The following is a 17,087-nucleotide window of genomic DNA, read 5'->3' on the forward strand; positions in this document are numbered from 1 at the left end:
TTTCCGTTCGAAAACAGAAGCAAAAAAAATCTTGAGATTTTCGTTTGAAAACCGACATCTGAGAACCGAGGCTGTACTGTACAAAGGTTCATCGCACCTGCTGCCATCTGGTGGAAGAGCATTTAATTCTGTTGCCTGTCAATATACGTTGCGAGTATAGATGATGTATAAATTTGGCTTACGGACCGGACTGGAGCGACCAATCATGATAAGGTTTGTTGTTTGTTTGTCATCGTATCTGCAGATGTGCGAAAATGACTTCAAGCACGTCTGACAATGACGGGTTTTGATTTTTTTTTTTTTTTGAAGCATCAAAACAAACGAAAAAAAAATGAGAAAAGTTTCCGTCCGCATCAAAGTCGCGGATCCATCCCGACTCCGCAGGGAATTTGAGGATCTGAGCTAACTTTAGCGACTAATTAAGCGAAACTAGATCACTTCCGGCGGCACACGAGCTGACGATGGGAGGGGGGGGGGGGGGTGGTCCGCCTCAAATGGACATCGTGACAGCCGACAGTGTCCAAAAGCCCTCTGGGGGATTCGCAGAGCTTGGATTTGGTCTTTCGCGCGCTCGGGAAGGAAATTCCCGCAGGCACATCCCGAACGACCTTTCCCGCTCTTTCTTTACGGGACTTTTATGGCCGCTCGAGGAGGGGCGAGAAAATGTCAGAAATCCGTTTCCAGGTGTTTTGTACGTGCCAAGCTTCTTTCATCCCTCCACCCTATTTATTAAGTTTTATGGACTATTGTGTGCTTAGCATGTTTTTCTGTACTGTGCAAACACTCGAAGCCATTCTATCCCAACCTCTCTCGAGGACAACAACGTGAAACTACAGAACCAGTCCAAGAAGTCGGCAAGTTTTATTTTAACCGGCCCTGTTAGCGTTAGCACACTAGCATTAAACTCTTTCTGTGTACAGTCTTTGCGAATATCTCGTGTTTCAATGTGCGGTGGAGGACAACAACGTGAAGCTACAGAACCAGTCCAAGAAGTGGACACTGGAGAGCAAAACTGATTTTTTTGATGTCTTTGGACATAATATCATAAAGGGCAGGGAATGAGCCGTCCTGCGAACGGCGAACAATCGTGAATAACCGACGACCACCTCAAAATGTTTAGAATTGACCGCATTAAAAGTTTGAACGAGAAATATAACAACAATGTCAAAATGAGTAAAATATTTCAAACTCATCTTGTAATATTACCATAAAAAAAAATTAATGGTTTACAGCGGATATTGATTTTTTTTTTCTTTTTCCTATTTAAAAAAAAAAAGCCTGAAATGCATTTTTTTTCGTATGTGGCGAATATTCTTTGTAACTTCCACTAACAACCCAGGCTAAACATAGCTCCTCCCGGACATGCAAAGCTTGTCTCCTAGTCAAGATGCACTTCAACTTACTTCCGTGAGACCAATAGCTACTTCATCCATCTATCCATTTTCTTTGCCGCTTATCCTCACGAGGGTCGCGGGGAGTGCTGTCAACGGTACGCCCTGAACCGGTTGCCAGCCAATCGCAGGGGAAATAGAGACAAACAGCACCGCTCACAATCACACCTAGGGGCAATTTCGAGTGTCCAATTAATGTAGCGTGTTTTTGGGAAGTTTGTGGGAGGAAAACCGGAGTGCCCACCCGGAGAAAATCCACCGAGGCACGGGGAGAACATGCAAACTCCACACAGGCGGGTCCAGTATTGAACCCGTGTCCTCAGAACTGTGAGGCAAATGCTTTACCAGCTGATCCACCGTGCCGCCCTCGCCACTTCATGGAATTTCAAATTAATCTTACCACATTAGCCTTCAAAATAAAATTGCTTCCGACGTCAAGGAATGCCCTAAAAGTGCACGTTTATTGCCTTTGCGACCTGTAAAAATAGAAACTGTCAAGCAATAAATCGAGAATCTCTGAATTTCTTCCACTAACCCAGGCTAAACGTCTCCTCAATATAAAAGATGTTCGTCTCAGTCAAGCTGTATCCCTGCCACGTGCCGTAAATTTCGGCCTACTTTTTTTCCACACGCTTTCAACCCTGCGGTTTATGCGGTGATGCGGCTAATTTGTGCATTTTTTCCTAACGGCCGCATGAGGGCACTCGAGCAGAAGAGAGAGAGAGAGAGAGAGAGAGAGAGAGAGAGAGAGCGACCGGTGGAATATATGTCCCGAGGAAGTGACTTTTACCGCCGCTGTTAGCGCTGCGCTGGCATTAGCGCTGTGCTAACGTGTCTCAGTGATATTTATGGGTAAGTTTTATTTTAACCGTCCCTGTTAATGCTAGCGCGATGCAAGCGTTAGTGCGGCACTTGCGTTAGCACTAGCGTTAGCACTAGCGTTAGTGCAGCGCTAGCGTTAGCACTAGCATTAGTGCGGCGCTAGCACTAGTGTTAGCACAGCACTAGCGTTAGCACTAGCTTTAGCGTGGCGCTAGTGTTCGCAATAGTCTTAGCGCGAACGCTAGCGTTGCGCCAGCGCCGCACTAGCGCTAAACTCTTTCTGTGTACAGTCTTTGTAAATATCTCGTGTTTTTATGTGGGTTTTGGTACACAGCTGCGGCGTACGTGTGTACCAAATGGTATTTCCTTTACAAATGTACTCGTAACCAGGTGCGCTCTGGAGGCCGGGAATTACGGTACTTCCTTGACACCAAGTAAATTGAGCAGAAGGGTTTCCCAGCAAATAGCTGAGGACAGGTGGATTTGTGAACATCAGACCTCAGACAGCCGAGGCGTCACCGGACTACGGACGGGATTCGGCTTGTTGCGTCCGGATTGATTAAAGGAACCCGACACCGGCGAGGCTCTGCGGGATCTGAGAAACCCACGTTGGGTTAAGCCTCTCGCGAAAAACTCTTTGCGGTCAGACACGGCAGGGGGAAGACAAAAAAAGAATGACACTCACGCACACAGTTTTCAAATGAGCGGCGATGGTCTTTGTTGCCATTTGGCAAAATACAAAGAGGCCAGTGAGGAGCGTTCTCAGCGGTATTATATAAACAACAGCGACCCCCCCTCCCCCCCCCCCCCCCCCCTCCACCCACCACTTGACCATTTTCTCGCCGGCCTCGCTTGCGAAACGGCGTAGCCTACTTTGACACATCTCGTCTTTATTCCACCGGGGAACCGACCAGAAGCTGCACCTCAAACCCGAGCCGCGAAAAAGCCCGACGGGAGGAGTGGTACGCACATTCTGTATTTACTCGGGCTCTGGTTTGTTGACAATTCCCCCCCCCCCCCCCCCCACACACACGCTGAAAAAGCGGCGCATTTCCCGCACTCCGCGAGAAGTGAAATGCGAGTCAACCGTCGGCACTCCCACTCGACGGCTCGAGGCCCCGGCCGCCGGCACGAAGCCTCTCTCGGCTAACAATTCTATAGGCCGCAATCTTTGGAACATGACTCCAAAGTTCAAGTCGTAAACGCCACATTTGGGTCCTTCCACAGGCATACAAGTAGAAGGAGAGTTCCTGCGCTGTGGCCCAGGAGAACACACCAAATTGTGAAATCAGGAAGAGGAGGGACAAAAAAAAGTGCTTCAACATCTGGCTCCTGTTACACATTTGGCTACTTCCATTCTTTTCTTACATCTCCCTAAAGCGTCAGCGTCCTGCTTTTGAGCAAAACCGCGTGCAACTCCTCGGAGAGGTCCGGTCCACGAAGAGAACAAGAAATGACCATCGAGCTCGTGCCATACAAGAACCGCATTAACTGTGACTTGGGGAAGAAACCTGATCTACGGGTAATCCAGAAAATAAACACCCCCGTGAAGAAGGTTGACAGACGAGCTTCTGACATTTTTGAAAGGGACGGTTGTCGTGGCGCCGCTCCACACTGCATTTGGAAAAAAGGGCTGCTGAAATCTCTTTTCAGGTCTGCGAGTCAGAACCGTGTCCATTCTTTCCAGAAATGCCAAAGTTCCGGGCTAATCGGAAAGGGGCAATTGATGTCAAAGAAGTACTGTAATTCCCGGCCTACAAGCCCGCCGCGTCAGCGTTAGCACCACCGAACTAGCCTTAGCCCCGCCGCGTAAGTGTTAACAGCGCCACATTAGCATTAGCACCGCCGCGTTGGCATTCGCTCCGCCATGTTCGCGTTAACAGCGCCGCGTTAGCACCGCCACATTAGCATTAGCACCGTTGCATTAGCGTTAAACTATTTCTGTGGACCCAGGCTTATCACCAGGTGCGCGCTGTCGGCCGGGAATTATGGTAAATTGAAGTGATGCAACCCGACAGTTGTTCTGATCTTTGCGTGTCGGGTCGGGGAGGAGCTACGTTTAGCCTGGGTCATCAGCAGAGGTTACGGAGAGTCTTTTTGCTCCCGCTGAGTGGCTGCTACAAAACTCAAGCTAACAAACGACGGCGTTCGTCATTGGTTAACAATTGCTTTGTATACGAGTTGAAACTCGCCCTAGTGGGGCATTTTTTTTTTTTTTTTTGGGGGGGGGGGGGGGCGTGGATATGTTGCGTTTGTTTCCCACCGCACGCCTGCCGCTTACCTCCTGCATACATGACCGCTAACATGATGGACGAGATCCAGGACACTTGGCTGGGGGTGGCGTTGAAGATCACCTCGATGTCCTTGAAGAATACCGTGATCGATTTGGGGAACGCGTAGGAGAAGCCGATGGAGATGAACGCCCCCACGACCACGGCCCAGCCCCAGCCGCCCTCGGGAGGGGTGTATCCTGCGGGGCCCCCCACTGGCGGAGGCATGTCGGCTCGGGGCGAGGACGGCGGATGACGGGTGATCTTTGACGGGGCGGAGGAGGAGAAATGGAAGATGGACTGGAAGCAGGATCTGCGGAGAGCAAAGGCTGAATTTTAATCGACGCGATTGAAGCAGGAATGTCGACGATAGCAACAAAATGCTCCCCGGCGCCAAGTATTTTAGGATTAGATGGAAAACATATGCAAGCGGGAGGACAGGAGGGGGTTCACCATGAAGAAAAGGATCTGAACGCTTCAATGCACACGTCAGCGAACCGAGCGCTCTATCGACGCAAAGCATATTGGAAGCTTTTCTTCCAGGTGAATCGGGCCGAGCCCTTGAGACACGTCATCTCCTCCTCGTGGGAATTCTAAGTGGCTAAAGTGGTCTCGTCAACATTCCGTCTCTAAGAAGAGACGCACAAAGAGGAAAGCAAAACCCCCGGGCCGGGTCGAAAAGACGCGGACTCTGCGGCCATTTGTCGGCACGCGAGGGCCGCTCGGATACGCCGAACCAGGTCAGCTTCACACCTGAGCCAGAAGAAGAGTCCTCCCGTGCGAACGGCGGTTTTTGTGATGTTAATTGAAGAAATCCTTTACGTTTAAATGTAACTTTCAAACCTGTACTTTGAAAGGCTGAAGGAAACGGACGACAGCCAGTGTAGAATTTGACACAAAGTTCCCATTTTGAGTACTTCCATATGCACAAAATGCCCTGCAACCATTTGACTAACAAGTACTTCATAGAAATCGTGTACAGCGTTGACACACTGGTTAACTACGTTTGGAAAACTCTCACGTTCAGCCTCTGGTTGTAACGAATTAACAACCGCGCAGGTGCTCTCTTTGGGGTGTTTAAGTCTAGATCGAGTAGTCAACAACCAGACTTGAACAATCATTACACCGCCAGAAACCTTTCTTCTGGTTTCAGTACAAGTTCTTAGTAGAGATTTTTTTGTACGACATACATGGAAATAAGTACTGTATTGTATTGTTTCTTTGGGGTCACATTAAAACATTTAGAAATCACGCCTCTCTCCAGTCTTCACGAATGCCATCCAGCACAAAAACTGTCCCAAATAAATCATGCGAGTGAGTCTCTGTAAAGACACCCGAAGAGAGAAACCCAAAGTCACAACCACAGCAAATACAAATTAATTACGTCGCTTCCCGTGGCATTACAACGGCAATTCGACTTGGCTTCCCCAACAAAGATAACATTTTGCACCGTTCCACGGGATAGGCCTGCTGTCAAAACTGATACGCTTGGCCCATATCTTCCAGGCGCTCGGAAAAAATCAGCGCGCAACCTTTGACTGGCACGGCGGGTCGCTCGTATTTTCTCCATAAACAAGGAAAGCTCTGACCAGAATCAGCTCAACTGAGAAGCCAGCAACCTCTTTGAAGGAAAGAAACACAAAGTGTGGCCGTCATTCTGTTACGGGATAAGTAATTGCAAATAAATGAAAAAAATATACACATTCTAGCTGTCAACACTTTGTTTGTGACACAAGACAAATTAAAACGGGCCATTCACGGTACCAATAATGCTTGTCCAACACAAACTGACCAGGACTCACGAGCCGACATTTACCGTAATTTCGGGACTAAAAGCCGCACCCGATTATAAACCTCACCCAGTACATTTTTAAAGGAAAAAACATTTTGTGCATACATAAGCCGCGCCTGTCTATAAGACGCATGTGCCCCCATGGAAACATGAGATATTTACTGAGAAAGACGGTACACAAAAAGAGTTGACAAAGTCTTAATAACACACCTTAGCTTTCCAAACAGTGACTGTGACGCGGCAGTAACACATGGGCAACACGGTTCAGGCTACCTGCTTTTATTACCTCTCAAAGGGGTTTTTTTGGTCTTTTTTCCATTGCTCCAGTTCTTCTCGCTGCCGTTTCCAGCGTCTCACCCTCGATTCGAAGTTTACATGCAGCAGCTCTGTTTCCTTCCTTATCGGCCAGATTGATTGCTTTTAACTCATTTTCCACGATGAGGGTCTGTTCATGCTAATTTTATTCATGCACGTAGCGCGAAGTTACATTAAACTTGCGTCTTCCTCGACACATATATTCCACCTGTGTCATGGTCCTGCCGGTCCCAGCCCTGGCAGCGCAGGTCCCCGTGCACACATGCGCCTCATCCGGGATAATTAACCCCAGCACATACAGGACCCAGCGGACGGTCTGGCTTTGCCAGATCGTTGCCATCCATGCCTCGTTCCCGCACTTTCTCATTCCTGATCCTGAACTCCTGTGTACCGACCTCCGCCTGTCCTCCGACCAACCCCGTAAGCTTGACGTTCTTGATACCGCCGCTCTCTCTGACTGACTCTCCGGCTTACGACCTTGGAAGAAATAAAGATCTTCCTTGAACTGCCTCCCTGTCTACCGAGTCGTGCATTTGGGTCCACCCTAGCGTTCCGGTTATGACAACCCGTCTCACTCTTAGCTTTTCTGGTCGAGTGACCGTGGCGGCCGTTCGAAAAAAAAATCCAGAAACTAGCCGCATCATCGCATAAGCCACTGGGTTGAAAGCGTGTGACAAAAGTCGCGGCTTACAGTCCGGAAATTACGACGGCAATCGTTCAACATTGAAGCAGCCTGTTGAATTCAACACTGAGAGAAGAGGGAACTAACACAGTCAGATGAGGAAGCGCCACCTTGACACACATTCAAATTGGGATTTAAAAAAAAAAACTAAAGAAAAGAATGATGTCACTTGGTCCACACAGAGTTCATGAAGCAGCTTGTACTTTCTGTAAGAAGCCATTACGACTTTGTTGAATTCCACGGACCGCACAAACTGCCTCACTCGTGTCATTAAGATGGGAATAGCGCACACTTGCACCCATTTTTCCTGGCCCCGCTAACCTAACACAGTCATGCATACTCTCACACCCTTGTGTAAATATTGTACTGTTGTCACTGAGGCTCCGCTTGCACATTACCATTGGCCTGTTCCGCAGCAGCACCCAAGGGAAGCTGGCGCATCCGAACAAGCTATAAAAAAACTTTGCCAAGAAGTGTCAAAGAAGGAACCTCCGATCAAAGCCTAGCGAGAACACGCAGACCGTCGGTCGTGGGGCGCAAACGCCGGCCGAACTTCCTCTCCTTCAGAGGAATGTGATGACTGCAGGAGGAACGCCACGGCCGTACCTCCTCCAGTCCTGATAGCAGTCCGTGGATAGCACTGACAAAACAGAAAACACAACACCCCCTGCCACGCTGGCGTTTCAATTTGCCGACCCAGTCAAACAACTCCGTAATACACAATTTACAGGTGCCAGGGCTGTTAACTCTGTGGAATTTTCAAAGACGGATGTCACGTCCCCATCCTCACCGAGTCATTGGGTAAGTTCCTCTCTTATTTTTCTAATTCCTTGTACGTTCGAAGAAATACAGCATGAAACCAGTAACATTTCTTGGAATGTCGTAGACCTGTGAGGTGGCCTCCGGCGCACGATATACAGGACCCATTGTCGTTGCTCCCAGACTCTCATCACATGTGCCAGGTCGACTGACAAGCACTCCTCGTCATCCTGGTTCTTTTTGAGCGAGTGAGTAAGTGAGCTGCGTACGTTTCATTTTGCTACTGTTCATTTTTGTTGGGTCCTGTTTTGGTTCTTCAGTGAAAAAGTGCTCTACATGCTTGTACGTAAATCTTTGGAAGTGTCTTGCTCTTTCATCGTGGATCTCGTGATGTACTCATTTTGTAATCCAAACAGGTACACCACCAAATTGAAGAATCCAAGTTAAATTATTGAAAACGTGAGAAACCCAAGTCAAGGAGGGAAGTTACGAGTGAACTGAGGAAACAGGAAGGTCATTAAAAGCGGCTGGTCACGGTCTAGCAAAGGAAATGACTTTACCAATACGCAGCGTCACAAGGTCGGCCGTGACACCTTTGCAGTCTTTTCTCGAGCACTTCTAGCCGAGGGTTAAATAGGACACCGCTTAATTTAAGGATTTGTGCATGCGAAAACAGGCGCAGCTTGAATTTCTCACACAAACGTGGAAGGTGATCTACCAACCAAGCGGACCCGGGATTCTGTTTGACAGATGGGGAAAATTACCAGTTAATTTTTCATGCCTTGGCAGGTTGTGCATCCTTCTTCTTCTTCTTCTTCCTCCTTTCCTTTGGGCTTGTCCCGATTAGAGGTCGCCACAGCGTGTCATCTTTTTCCCATCTAGGCCTATCTCGTGCATCTTCCTCTCTAACCCCTACAGTCCTCATGTCCTCCCTCACAACATCCATCAACCTTCTCTTTGGTCTTCCTCTCGCTCTCTCTTCCTTGACAGCTCCATCCTCGTCACCCTTCTACCAATATACTCACTCTCGCTCGTCTGGACTTGTCCAAACCAAGTCTGCTCTCTCGAACCTTGTCTCCAAAACATCCAACTTTGGCTGTCCCTCCAGCGAGCTCATTTCTAACCTTATCCAACCAGCTCACTCCGAGCGAGAACCTCAACATCATCATTTCTGCCACCTCCAGTTCTACTTCCTGCTGTTTCTTCAGAGCCACTGCCGTCTCTAATCCGTACACCATGGCCGGCCTCACCGCAGTTTTATAAACTTTGCCCTTCTTCATCCTAGCAGAGACTCTTCTGTCACATAGAACACCAGACACCTTCCGCCAGCTTTTCCAACCTGCTTGGACCCGTTTCTTCACTTCCTTACCACACACCCCATTGCTCTGGATTGTTGACCCCAAGTATTTGAAGTCCTCCCAATAGATTAATTTGACACGCGCAAGGCGATCAAACCTGAGTGTCTGATTTTGCGTCTTTGAACGCGGCATCCGAAAGGCAGTTGCCGATACGCAGAGGTCTTACATTATTTAGCGCTTGCTATTTGGAGTCTTGGCAAAAGATGGAAGTCCCACACAGCCGAAAGTGACTAAAATCGCCCAAAACGTCGCTCGACGAGCTTTTTTAGGTCATTTTCAACTCCTATAAACTAAACAACACGCAATACCTGTTAGACCAGCACACATTTTAGCACCCACTGTTTAGGATTTTGGTAAATCAGGCTCATGAACACTGCAGTTGATGTGCTGAAAATGTCCAGCTCATATAGAACCGAGCACCCTGAGGGATGCCTTTTGTTAGACTTTGTTAAACGGCGCAGGAATGTGAAACAGGCGTGAATGACATCATGAGACCCGAGCACAAGGAGTCATTCGTTTGGCCTCGAGCGACGCGAGCCAACGGGCAAGAAACAACCCGACGTGCTTTGTGCCGGCTTCGATGGAATCGTGTCAGCCTATGTCAGTCTCCTCGGTGGAAATGTACTGGACGGTCGGTAAATCGGCTCAGTGGCGCCCAACGGACATTTTAGAAAACTCAGCCCAAGAACCGAACCGGCTTCACTTGAGTTTTGGAGGACTTGCAGACCGTCACATGAGTCTCAAAAAGCCATGCCAAAGATGGACAATGGAAGTCTTTCACTTTGACCCGAATACGCCATTTCACGGTTATCTTGGGTTCATTTGAAAATAAGATCCAGAGATGTTGTTCAGTTTGTACCTAATTTCAACCCAAAAAGTACAAAACGGACACGCGTATGCAGAGTAAATTAGTGCCACCAGGATTTGAATTTGAAATGTAAAGTGGTCACATTTTCAACAGTTGCTCCAATTCGTTGTCTAAAATTCACCATCCGTGCCACCAGGCAGGGGGACTTCGGGTCAGAACCGAACAGCCAGCCAATCCAGTTACGCTTTCTTAGTATGTGACGTCACGTGACTAAGAAAGCTGCGATTGGCTGGCTGTTCGGTTCTGACCCGAAGTCCCCCTTCCTGGTGGCACAGACGGTGAATTTTAGACAGGTCGGCGGTTGAATTTCAGACAGCGAATTGCGGCAACCGTTGAAAATGTGCTCACAAATCCCGGTGGCACTAGTTTACTTCCAAAATGTTCATCTTTGCTTGTGGGCACACTTCCCAACTTTGACATGAGTACTCTTCATTGCCGTTTCCGCCATGAAATATCTTCTGAATCACCACCAGAAAGAACAACAACCAAACACGAGTCCCCCCCCCCCCCCTTCACACACTCTCGGAATAAAATCTCAAAGCCGGGCTCTGATACCGCTCAAGGTCAATTAACGGCTAAGTGGCCGTGTAACGCTTACCCTTCTTATCTTAACCGACCTCTTAAATCCCGTGTTGATGGCGCGCCATTAATCCCTAGAGCAAACACGCGAGTAATCCGCCGCGCACTCCAAACGCGGGTACGGAGCGGCCCGCTGAGTGGGTCCCGCACGGGCGCTTGCGTGCACTAGCGGGTCCACGCTCGCTCAAAAACAAAGCCGCATCCTCGCGTGCACGCCAGCAAGCTTTTATGCGACACTTTTATGGATGCGTGCGCCCACGCAGCGGAACGAATAATGGGTGCTCACTTCCTGGAACTGAATTACTTTATTGTAATCAAACTACTTCACACACACCAGAACATTTGAGCGCAAATGATCATAACGCCAGCGTATTTACGTACAACCGTTAGCGCTAGCACTAACTTGCTAGGCTACATAATGTTTTGTTCCCTGCTTCTGAGCCGTATCGTGAACAGAACTCGAGCAAGACTTAAATGGACGTATTGTTCGTGAGCACTAGTGACCGCAACCATGCATTTTTCCCCCCCCATTTTGTTCTTGCAACACACACGTGGTAACGTCGTCGCTACGGTAGCGAGTATATCCAGTCGTGTTTGAGTTTACAAGATGAAAACAAGTGATGGTAAAAGATGTGGTACGAAGATTCTATTGCAGTAGTCAGACATAGTGCCCTTAGGAAAGACCCGATTTGTCTTGTAGTCTGATCCACGCCTGTCTCAGACCAGTTTCCCGTCATGATTTTTCTTACTACCTTTATTGGCTCTCAGACAGAGCCTTACGGCCACGCTACCCTGAGAACGCCCGATCTCGTCAGATCTCGGAGGTAAGCGGGTTTGACCCTGGTTTGTCCTTGGATGGGAGACCGTCTGGGAATACCGGGTACTGTAAGCCTCTCTCCTCGGCTAAACGCGGAGGGGTTGCGTCAGGGAGGGGATCCGGCGTAAAAACTGTACCACACAAATATGTGTTCATCTAAGATGATACGATGTGGCGACCACTAACGGGACAAGCCGAAAGGAAAAGAAGGAGAAGACTGCCTGTCAGATACTTACAGTACTACGTCAAAAGACAAGCGACGAGGCTGAAAATACACCAGTTTTAGGATTCAAATATATACTGCCCACGATGGAAACACGGAGTAAATGTCTTTTGCGGTGCCCGATCAATCGGCGAATTATGACATTAAAACCGATCAGCATAAAACACTCACTCACATTTGAAAAAATGCTCGGGTGTTCGTCAGTCATGCCCGCAGGTATAAAGTTACGGGTGTGCTCCACCAGTCATGCCCGCAGATATAAAGTTGCGGGTGTGTGTTCTGTTTATAATTATGAGTGTACCCCTTTAAGAGCGGAGGGGGGCGGTGTCGGGTAATCTAGGAAGTACAAGTAAGATGAGCAGCAGCTTCTTAGAGACCGTGTCTCAGGCTGTGGTTCACTGCGCTGGATCGGTTTTCATGTGGGCTGAGGGTGTGCGAAATTGCGCAATGGTGCACCTCAGAGGGAGCTTTGGTCAATACCGCACAAAATAAGCAAAGTCTTTCAATATGTATGTATTTCTACTCGGAACAAATTTTTGAGTTTTCGTGCTCGACTGTGCAGATTTGCGAGTGCGAATCACAGTGACTGATAAAATGCTAATTATCGGCCAAAACCGATCAAGCAGATCAGATCGGTGTAGAGTTTACTGTTAACAGACTAAGATGGAAAAAAAAAAAAAAATGAATCTACCTCTGAACACAAATTGAAGTGTCATGAAATGAACAGATGGTTAGCTTTAAAAGTGCTAAAGCGCGACAATAACAAGGCGCTAAACTCGGCAGCATCAAATGCTTTCAAATGTGGCTCTGAATTATAATCAGAAGAAATCAGATTCGATATCGTCATAGTACCGTAATTTCCGGCCTCCAAGCCGCGACAATTTTTACACGCTTTCAACACTTCGGTTTATGCGGTGATGTGGCTAATTTGTGCATTTTTCACTTAACGGCCGCAAGGGGGCACTGGAGCAGAAAAGGTAAGAGTGAGACCGGAATATATGTGCCGAGGAAGTGACATTTACCGGCAATGTTAGTGCTGCGCTAGGGTTAGCACTGTGCTAGCGTGTTGCTGCTGTGTTACTGTCGTGTCTCAGTGATATTTACCGGTAAGTTTTATTTTAACTGGCCCTGTTAGCGTTAGTGCTAGCGTGGCACTAGTGTTAGCGCTACCTTTAGCGCAGCGCTAGCGTTAGTGTTAGTGCAGCGCTAGTGTTACCTTTAGTGCGGCGCTAGCATTAGCGTGGCGCTAGCGTTAGCACTATTACCACTATTTTTACCGGTAAGATTTTTTTTTTAACCGGCTTCGTCAGCGCCGCGCTAGTGTTAGCGCCACTCTTGTGTTCGCGCCACGCTAGTGTCGTGCTAGCATTAAACTCTTTCTGTGTGCCGTCTTTCTTTGTGAATATCTCATGTTTCAACGTGGGCACTTGCGGCTTTTACACAGCTGCGGCGTACGCATGTACCAAACGGTATTTCCTTTACAAATGTACTTAAGTGAGGCTTATACACAGGCGGGCTCTGTAGGCCGGGAATTACGGTAATCTTGAACAGGTCACGTTATGTCTTGAAAGCATTTGTTGCGTTCTCGTTTTCAGTCAGAAAAAATGGTATCGGACCAGGGGTGTGCTGACTTTTGATATCCACCGTCATCGAAATGCTGTATATCTTGACACAGAAATAACAAACAGTTAGTCGAGGATTGAGTCACGAGGTCGTTGCATTGCGCAATAACCGCAAGCGCCAGAGAGAGAAGCGTATTGTGACACGCCAGAAACTGACAACGGGTCAGCCAGGCTGTCCGGCGACTTCAACGCAAATCCACGTTTGCGTTTTTCCCCGCATCCACACGCAAACCTCCACCGGGAGGAGTTCCCAAACTGGGAATCGGGGCCCAAGTCCATTTTTTTTTTTTTTTTTTTTTTTTTATTGGGTCGATGATTGTCAGAGGAAAATGCAAAAGGCACGTCGTGTTCTCTCTCATTCATTTCTCGTCTGTTCCGCGTTAAATACTTTTACATTCCCGACTGGCGGGCGGGGTCCCAAAAACGGGTGGTGGCGAGCTCGTAAAAAAAAAAAAAAGCCTGTTTGTACAGTTTTACGAAACATAGGGGGCGATATCCTCGTTGTCCGGTGAAGTCTAAATACCACAATGCTCATTCTGCTGATGCCATAAAATTGGACTAATTAACAACTAGAGCCGTACTAGTAGCACAGCGATCTCAACCGGTGCACAATTTTTCCCTCGTCCTGCTAGTTAGCCAAAGTTTTCCCTTCTGGTGTGCAGGAATGTCAAGGTCCGAATATTATGAGCAACACACGGTCATTTTATGAGGTGCGCTGAACTGTCACTAGTGAGCACAAAGAGTGCACTAGTACATGAACATGAAAGCACCTACTTTTGGACAACTACATGTTAATAGTGATGCTAAACTGTCCACTAGTTGATGATTGTGTGCTACTAGTACTACCAATGTCAATATAGAAATTCCACGCAACATATTTGCACACAGGTGTCAAACTCAAGGCCCGGGGGCCAGATCGGGCCCGCCGCGCAATTTCACAGCAGCAATTTCTACGATTCTCGTCAAAATCGGGACCAAAATTTCAAATTGTCGCATATCATAAATGGTAAACCTGAGAGATTACAAGTATTTTTGTGTTACCAAACACAAATAGTTGAAAAACAAAAAACATTAACCCTTATCTCCGATTCCAAAACTAGTTCATAACCGATGATGTAAATATGATGAGACGATTCGATATTTTTGTTTCACAGTCGTAACGGTCCTGTGAGGGAACCCAGAACCGCACAATTTTTGCCTCGTCCTACTAGTAAGCCAAAGTTTTGCCTTCTCGTGTGCAGGAATGTCAAGGTCCGAATATTATGACTAACACACGGTCATTTTTTGAGGTGCGCTGAACTGTCACTAGTGAGCACAAAGAGTGCACTAGTACATGAACATTAAACTGCCTAGTTTTGGACAACTACATGTTAATAGTGATGCTAAACTGTCCACTAGTTGACGACCGTGTGCTACAAGTACTATAAACTCCACTCAACATCTAGCACACGGGTGTCAAACTCAAAGCCCGGGGGCCAGATCTGGCCCGCCGCGCAATTTCACGTGGCCTGCGAAGCCAAACCTAAACCGGCAATTTCCACGATTCTCGTAAAAATCCGGACCAAAATTTTCAAATCGGCGTGTATCATAAATGGTAAAGTTGAGATATTACAAACATGAATAGTAGTAGTGCTAGTATCATATAGCTGTCAACTAGTGCAATTTTACCACCCTAGAAATACAACTACATGTTAATAGTGATGCTAAACTGTTTACTAGTTGACGACTGTATGCTACTAGTGCTACCAATGTCAATATATAAATCGCACTCAACATCTTAGCACACAGGTGTCCAACACAAGCCCCGGGGGCCAGATCTGGCCCGCGCACAATTCCACGTGGCCCGCTAAGCCAAACCTCCACCGGCAATTTCCGCGATTCTCGTAAAAATCCAAACCAGAATTTCACATGGCCGTGTACCATACTTGGTAAAGTCGAGAGATTGCAAGTATTTTTGTGTTACCAAACATGAATAGCAGTAGTGCTAGTATCACATAGCTGTCAACTCGTGCACAGTTTTGCCACCCTATGTGCGTGTCCAAATAGTGAGGAGAAAAATGTGGTTTGAATATCCAAACTAGTAACATTCATTAGGAGTACTACTACACGGTCTTCCATCTTGCTAATCGGGACAAAGAAGCGTACTAGTACACGGATAGCAAACGACTTTTCACCAAGGACACGAACCGGGACACGCAAACTGAGCCCCCGATCGTCGGTTCCCCTCCCCCGGGGGGTGGGGGGGATGGGAGCGTGCCTGGCTCGGTGCCGAGCGGCCACACGCCCCGCCGGAGCGGGGAGGAGGGAGAAGGCGATGTGCGTGTGACGGGGGAGAGAAACGGGGGCTCCCGCAGCATCACCGTCCATCACACGCCGCCCACCGCCACCACGCGAGACTGAAAAAAGCAGCTCGTCTCCGGCATTAGTGTCGCTCAGCGTGTCGCCGGTCGCCGGTCGAGTCTCACGCGGGTAAAAAATACCGACCGAGCACCCACCTCGCAGTTGCGGTCTCCCGGGATGCGAGAGTTCTCGGTCCGGGTGGTGGTCGAAACGGGGGGGCTCGCCGGTTCCGAAGCGGACAGTCCAGAAGTAGCGCGAGACTGAGTGGATGAAGACTGGCGGATCGCGACCACACCAGCGCTGCGCATGCGCACAAGCATTGACCGTTTTTTGTTTTTGTTTTGTTTTTTGTAATAGACAATCACAGGCTCTGTGATGTATATAATAACTACATGAGTAAAATTGATTTTTTTTTTTTACTGCCAAATAGATTCGATGCACATTTTAATAACTTGACAAACAAAAACTGTTTCCTTCTTGTATCATCTTAAACTGTGCATATATTGGTAAAACAAACATCTCATATGTAGCTGTTTTTTTTTTTAAATTATTATTATTATTATTAAAACCCGAACCGTGAGCCGTGGGCAAACTGGACGTCTGGATGAGTAAATGGAGCGCACCTTCGCTAAAAACTGCAAATAGTCTCGCGGTGATGTGTACTCTCCTGCGTTTTTCATCTCATGTGGGCCAAGACTTTTGTAATCCACTTTGGAAGTGAGCCAGTCCTCCCTCAAATGCCTCCAATGGACCTTTCCGACCTGTCAATCACTCGTGCAATAATAGCCAATCAGATAGCCGCATCGTCGTAACCCCTGCTTTGACACGCCCCTCTTGTCGTCATGTCCCACAAGCATTGCTGGTTGTCAGTAGCAGGCGCTTGGAAAACTTAATGTCACGAAGAAAATGGTCCTCGGGTGCGCTCGGATGAAAGATATCCTGCTAGGTTACAAGGAACCCGCTTGATTCATTTTCCGAAACCTAAAACACACTTGACCGAGTGGCTCGTTTCGCTGTAACACTGACATCGCGTCCCGCTCCGTCCAAAATCCTAATTCCGTGTATGTATCCTTGTGTGAAACAGCTGAGACCTCTCCGTAGGACTCTCTTGGACAAGTCTGACGCATTTGACAAAAAAAAAAAAAAAAAAAAACATACCGCAATATTATCTGGAATACGCGATAGAGAATCGGCTTCAAACGTGCGCCGTTCAATCGCCATTTTGGAAGCTTGTGGGACATGGCGAAGG

The 17,087-nt window shown here is 47.8% G+C and overlaps 1 protein-coding gene across 1 annotated transcript in view; it reads right to left on the reverse strand.

Moving 5' to 3' along the window:
• The window catches only part of LOC133514052 (monocarboxylate transporter 1-like), a 29,757-nt gene extending 13,605 nt beyond the window's left edge, over positions 1–16,152 (reverse strand). Inside the window, exons 1-2 of the mRNA XM_061845314.1 lie at positions 15,994–16,152; positions 4,495–4,796 (exon numbers count right to left, since the gene is read on the reverse strand). Coding sequence (XP_061701298.1) covers positions 4,495–4,711 — 217 coding nt within the window. The 5' untranslated portion in view covers positions 4,712–4,796; positions 15,994–16,152. The remainder of the gene's footprint in view (positions 1–4,494; positions 4,797–15,993) is intronic.
• Positions 16,153–17,087: the final 935 nt, after the last annotated feature.

Source organism: Syngnathoides biaculeatus, chromosome 2, assembly GCF_019802595.1.
Source record: "Syngnathoides biaculeatus isolate LvHL_M chromosome 2, ASM1980259v1, whole genome shotgun sequence".
Lineage (NCBI taxonomy): Eukaryota > Metazoa > Chordata > Actinopteri > Syngnathiformes > Syngnathidae > Syngnathoides > Syngnathoides biaculeatus.